This window comes from Topomyia yanbarensis, chromosome 3, assembly GCF_030247195.1.
Source record: "Topomyia yanbarensis strain Yona2022 chromosome 3, ASM3024719v1, whole genome shotgun sequence".
Taxonomy (NCBI): domain Eukaryota; kingdom Metazoa; phylum Arthropoda; class Insecta; order Diptera; family Culicidae; genus Topomyia; species Topomyia yanbarensis.
In genome coordinates this window covers 331249020-331255764 of record NC_080672.1, presented here as the reverse complement: position 1 = coordinate 331255764, position 6745 = coordinate 331249020, and the positions used below count along the sequence as shown (strand labels likewise).

Sequence of the window (6745 nt, the reverse complement as noted above, 5' to 3'; positions counted from 1 at the left end):
CTAGCGAACACCCAACTAACGAATTTGCGCTGTAACAAGAGTCGTACATTATCCCACTGAGAACTGACATACAAGTAAAGTTTTCAACTTGTGTAAGAAATAAAACTGTCGCTTTGAAATGACAACAGCGAGTAGCAACTTGCCACTGGTCGGCGCTTCGATCGGCTAGCAATCGCTATACGGGACTTGTGTGCAAACTTAGATACAATGGTGATTCACTTGTGTAAAATCTCTAACTTGTGTAAAATCTCTAACGGTTTCGAAGGTAGTTTGGATGTCTAAACCAGGTGCGCTACTGTCGTCATATTTTTTTGTGGCTGAGTGCGACAGAATTGACAACGGTTATTCCTCTACCCAGTCAAACTAGTCCGGAACCGATTCGGACTTCCAGCATGAATTCCAGCTTAAATGCGTCAACCGATAGAGACGTAATCGGTTGTTTTCTTTGAGCTAGATTCCATGCTGAACCCATCCATAATTTCGAACCGGTTCCGGAATCGATTTGACGGATAGTTGGGATAGGTTAGTGTGGCGGCGCTAGTGTTTTTCGTATATTAATTCAACTGTTTTCACACGTTTTTTACATATTTTTGTTCGATCATGGATGTCTGTTCTCTGTGATGCGATGGTGATTTTCAACGTATTTTCATTTAAATGGTTTTTCGGGAAAGTTTGTTCTAGCTTATATGTCTGTTCTCTCTGCTGTGAGGTCACTTTGAAAAAAAAGTCGATATCAAAATAATCGCGTTGAGGTAGCGTGTTACCAAGGGTTGCAATTACAGTTCTACAGTGAATATTTTATGCACAAAGCATTAGTAATAACACAGAGAACAGACATATAAGCTGGAACAAACTTTCCCGAAAAACCTGTGTAAACATTTAAATGAAAATACGTTGAAAATCACCATCGCATACAGGTTCGCATGCGTGAGTTACCATTGTATCCAAGTTTGCATACAAGTCCCATATAGCGATTGCTGGCCGATCGAAGCGCCGACCAGTGGCAAGTTGCTACTACTTGCTGTTGCCATTTCAAAGCGACTGTTTATTTTCTTACACAAGTTGAAAGCTTTACTTGTGTGTCAGTTCTCAGTGGTAATAAGTAATAGTAATAAGATTGACCGCCTATGTTAAAGGGCATTTTTTCACTTTACGTTTGAATTGATTTGACTTTCGAAATTTCTCGCAATGATATTGTCTCACGCTGATTTAATCGATATAATATCCGAAGAGGGAGTTCTAAGAGTTATAATAAATGTCTCATCACACTGTTAGTTGGGTACCTATTCCGGTTTTGTCGTTATAACTCTTCGGAGGATATATTTTTACCATTTTTTTGTTAACCATTTTTGTTAACGACCTATTGAGTCAATTTGTCAACAGTTTTTTCGGCATTTAATTAGCAAGGAACTGGAAGGTGAAGTATATTTTTCAATATTTAGAGCCATAGTACTCAAGGTGTTGAAAGGAGAGTTTAGAAAAGCGTGGAAGGATCATATATGCAAGCTTAGAGCTCACCGGCGACTTAACCTTTTGTCTGCTACCGTAGGGGTCAGGGTCTTTTGGCATCTTCGGAGAATTCGGTCTTGTGATGATAAACGGTAAATAGATGCCAAATGTATGATTAGTAGCAATATAAATCGGTAAGATCGTACATACACAAGGGTCCAGCCCGGAATACTGCGGAATGTGAATATTTAAGATAATTGAAACATTTATTTGGTGTATGTACCTGATGCACATACCTTCCGAATTATCACTTGGTGAGGTTGGTCAAAATAAAAAAGCCTGTATTTGTAGATTTATCAGTAAATCTGGGAGCGAAGTGATGAATCGAACTCTTCTATAATCAACCTATTTTTTGTTGTCAAATTTCTTTTCCCTGCGTAACCAAGGGTTGCAAAGGTAAATATATAGTTTGTTTGGAAAAAATAACAGATTTCTCAGTGTTGCTGGTTTCATGAATTTTCTAACCAAATGTCATACTTGACATTACCAGTTACCTGAGTCACTGAGGGGTAGTCATATTTGAGATACAGTTTTGGAATGCAAGTGTCTAGTCGTGTCGTTGGTTAGATGGATAAAAAGCGTTTTTATTGCTAAAATACATGATTTTAGTTGTTCACTATGTTGTATTAGGTTCTTTACTGACACAGTTAACCTCACTTTTCTTGACAGTTCGCTTGTACTGTTTACATGGACGACTAGATTCGCTCGAAGCAAATCGTAAAGAATTTTTCTAAGACCATGTAAACAGTACAAGCGAACTGGCAAAAATGAACAGTCAGTTCATTTGTGACGTCACCGTAAAGTATTAAATAGAAAAAATTAGATCATTACATGAACTACCTTTTAATTCACGAACCTTTTCTTGTTCGAGGGGGTGTAATCCCGGGGGCACCTAGCGTCCAAAAGGGTGTATTTCACAATTCACGCGTCCTTCCATTATCTTTCGTTTTAGAGTTATGGTGTTTTTGACAAAGTTTTTGCATGGCTAGATGCCATGCGCTTTATTTGATAATTTTGTATTAGGTCGGAATTTAGTCGCTAGGGCAGCTCTGTTATCAACTTATAAGTATATCTTCTGGAGATAACTTTGTAGGTCTTACAAGTTTTGAAATATGGCGCATTTTTGGAAACATAACCTGTAAGTAAATTATTTAACCAAAAATGCAATTTCTCGAAACATACAGGACCTACAAAGTTTATATCTTCAGAAGATATATTTAAAATGATAGGACCTACAACTTTCTCGAAGATACCACATATTTATCTAGCTTTATTGAAAAGTTGGTAACAGCGCCGCCCTAGCGACTGAATTCCGAACTACTATGCTTCAACCAAATAAAACGCTAAGTACCATACAGTAACCTTTCCGAAGACTTCATAACTATATAACGAAAGATAATAATTGATTCCACTTTTTTGTATCTTCCGACCACAATGTACCGTTTATCTATTGATCCCTTATTCCTCGGTCAATAAGAGTAGAGTTATGTAGAGACATGACACTTTCACTGCAATTTTCAAAAAATGCCCTCAACAATATACCTTCGTGCAAGAAATATATATCTGATAGAAAATAGCCATACATAGCAAGTATATGAGCGGCACTCGCGTTCAGGAACGACTTTTTGGGCCGAAACGTCAACGTACAATCAAATACAAATTATTTGATTTAATATAATAATTTGATATTTTAACATATTTGTATTTGCATTGTACATGCAACTAAAACAGTACTATATCGAGTTCATCGATATGTGAGCTACAACATAACATTTACTGATGGCGAATCACGTGACTACTTTTTCTTAAAACCTTAAGTAACTGGTGGACTTGAGTAATTCGTAGTTGTGCTGCCTAAGCTCGACCCCCATCAGCAGAAGACAAAAGGTCCGTAAGGTATTAAGCCTGTTCTAATGACCCTGCCACTTCTAGTATTCCGATCTGTACTATAGCTCTAAATTTTCATAACTTTTCCTACCCAGTAATCTATAGCTAATTAAATTCCGTAAAATGTAAAAAAAAGCTTAAAATCTCAGAAAACGAACGAGAAAACTCGAATTACCACAAGACACTATGTGGGGTTAGTCCATTTTCTCATTGTAAATATGCAAAAGACGCTCTGACTCCAAGCTCAACTCTGACTATTCAAGATTATCTAGAGTCAACGTCAAATGAACGAATCACAAAAAAAGAATGCATCCTAATTGACGCAAGGGAAATAGCCCCTCATTCGTAACAAAAAGCATTCTTTAACATGGGGCCTTTAAGCTAGCCGTAGGTATTCGGATACAAGGATAAAATATTAAACATACATTTCCAAATTTAATCCCGTAAAGAAATTAAAATACTTAACATAAATTTCATTGTCTTATCGCTAATAAATGTGATTAGTGTGTGTTTAGCCGAAATTCCAACAATCGCGCAAAACTCGATTGTACAAAATTCCTAACCTAGCATAAGCAAATTTCACCCGCAATAAATGCCTGATTTAAGCTCACTCGAAATAATTTTACCTTATTTTTTTATTTCTCAAAGTAAAAGAATGATGATGTATGAGTTTCTATTCAACACGTGCTCCTTGTATCTAATCTTGCATTCAATATCCTATCGTAGAGGCATGCGTCCGGTTACCATTAGAAACGAAATGTGACCAAACAAGTCCGCAGTTTTGGAAAAATGAAAGAAACTTCCACCGTCGGAGACAGTGAAAGCTACTTCCATTTGGCCGTAACAGGACAACTGGAGTCTGCTTACTTCCCGATGGGCCCAGATGGTAGCAGTTTGTTTTGCCGTTACGATATCGTTGCAGGACCTGACTGGGAGCTGGTATCCGGCATGCGATCGGGAGTTACGCAAAGTGCCAGGGCCGAGAGGGACTATCGGATGGTGGTGTTCAATATGCCTCTAGAATTTACGATGAAATCCACCAACCCGCACGGTTGGCCACAGATTGTGTTCAGTTTGTATGGAAACAATGTTTGGAACGTGGAAACAAACAGGGGTTACGCGAGAATACATTGCCCGCTTGGCGGAACGAAACGCACACTGCGGGCACCGCTGTTGGTGCCTAAATTTAGCAACATATGGTCAGCTGCAATGAGCTGGATCACTGGAGTTAACCCGGAGATGCGGGATCCGAAAATATTGGCTGATAGCTCGAAACATAAAGGTCTAGCGTCCGAAGCTTATGGTGAGTTGGTAGTCAGTTTGCAAACGATTTCACGTGGCTGCAGCAAAATGGCCCTTGACTGGGGACAATCGTACGATTAATTATACGTTTCCATTGATTATATTCATATCATTTTATGAAATAAAGTTTTCGAGTGTTGTGTTCGACAAGAATATAGACGTAAAAAAGCAAAACAAACAAATCCTTGGGTTAAAAGATGGTCGAGTGGAATCAAAATCATGCTTCCTATAAAAAGGCACGTTGTCCGGCTTCTGGGTAGAGTGGAAGCGACACTCTAGATGTGCTGCGGAACAAATTCCTCACCGTTTTTAATCGGATCAGTCTTATAGTGCCTAACTATAATCGGGGTCTCGTCGGTCATGAGCTCCATCGCGGGTTGGCAGTTCGCTGGCTTAAAATAATCACTCTTACCGCCAGTTTTCTCTACTAGCATGATATTTTTGATAAGGATATCATGCGAAACAGATTTACACATATCGTACACGGTAAGTGCCGCAATGGAAGCGGCAGTGAGTGCCTCCATCTCCACACCCGTTTTCCCGTCGCATTTCACCTTGGTCAGGATGTGTACCTCATGGGTGGAAGCATTTAGACTGGTTTCCACCTTGATCGATGACAGTGGAATATTGTGACACAGCGGGACCAAGTCGGAAGTCTTTTTCGCAGCAACTATTCCAGCCATTTGGGAAATCGAGAGTACGTCACCCTTTTTCAGTTCGTTACTTTCGATCAGCGCAGAAATCTTCGGTCCCACATAGATGGTGGCTTGGGCTTTAGCTTCCCGCTTTGAAGACACCTTGTCGTCCACGTCGACCATGGTTGCCTTTCCGGTGTGCTCGTCCACGTGGCTGAGAGAGGCATAGTGGCGCACCCCCATCGTGTGCGTGTATCTGGTCGATGAGATGAATGATGATGAAGCTGCAAGTACAAATTGATAGTTGTTATTCCTTTTTTGGAAGTAAATATACACACGCTGGGGTGTGTTGAATAATGTAATCAAGATCAAACAACTTATTTGGTTGGGCATAGCGGTTTGACATCGACAGTGTAGTGTAATCACGATTGAAAATATTATATTCGTTTTTGGATGGCATCCGAGAAAAAAAGACTCACTCAAATGAACTGATTAAAAAGTCAAAAATTGGCTTTGAAAGACGTAATTATAATGTGGAAATTCCTAGCAAACAACTTTGGAATAACATTAAAAAACTCGGAATTTCCAAAAAAAGGAGCTGTCAAAAACAATTTTAATCATTTTGCAAATGATATATACTGCCCATAACAGCATAAGAGTCCCATGTTGAAAAACAGCAAGCCGAGAAAAACGCTGTTCAAGATTGTCCCATCCATTGAGCCAAATGGATGGGACAACCATGTTTTGGTATTTTTTTTTTGATATTTTCTGAACAAACCCGGTAATCTTATTTGTACAGTGTGTTTCAGTGGTGATACAGAATACAATGCAACGGATAACTCATTTTCGATAAAAATCCACATGGGACTCTTATGCGTTTATGGGCAGTATACGATTATTTCTTCTTACTGCCGACAACTCTTCGATTCCTACCTTCCCCAAATAATAATGGTTTCGGTCAGTAATTTAAGGGCAACGTTTCGTTCACATTAGCCACATGGTTAACCTGCTTAATCCATTTCGTCCTGCAGGTCAAGCATGGCAGGTATTCAGAAACCCAGCGTCGCCAGAATCTGTCAGCATAGACTGACGGCATCTTCCAGGTGCGTCTCAGAACATAGCTGCGATCGGGAGCTTACAACCATCGGATGATCTGAGCTGAAAATGATGTGTGGCCAGATCGATGTCTTGCGGCAATTCTGTCAGTAGTACAGAGCTGACGATTAGTTCGACCTCGGGTAGCATATTTGTCAGTAGCTCATCGGTGGGTGTGCGTGTGAGTTGTGTGTGTTTGAGGGTCTTCTTTATAGTCCGAACCAAGCTCCACCGACATGTAGGGGGGCGGATTGGATGATCATTTGGGCTCGGAGTGAAGAAATGTTTCATAATCCTTTTCTGATTCACTAGCAACA

The 6745-nt window shown here is 39.7% G+C and overlaps 2 protein-coding genes across 5 annotated transcripts in view; one reads left to right on the top strand and one right to left on the bottom strand.

The window, feature by feature from the left end:
* Positions 1-3818: 3818 nt before the first annotated feature.
* The window catches only part of LOC131691227 (molybdenum cofactor biosynthesis protein 1), a 46859-nt gene continuing 43932 nt past the window's right edge, over positions 3819-6745 (bottom strand). For 2 of the 4 annotated variants that reach the window (XM_058977464.1, XM_058977466.1), the window contains one exon: positions 3819-5617. In XM_058977464.1, the coding sequence (XP_058833447.1) occupies positions 4974-5617 (644 nt within the window). In that variant the 3' untranslated portion in view covers positions 3819-4973. The remainder of the gene's footprint in view (positions 5618-6745) is intronic. The other 2 variants (XM_058977467.1, XR_009305739.1) reach the window with 2 other exon arrangements.
* Positions 4186-4779, top strand: LOC131691228 (B9 domain-containing protein 1). The gene has a single exon (XM_058977468.1). The coding sequence runs from the start codon at positions 4186-4188 to the stop codon at positions 4777-4779; it is 594 nt and encodes a 197-aa protein (XP_058833451.1).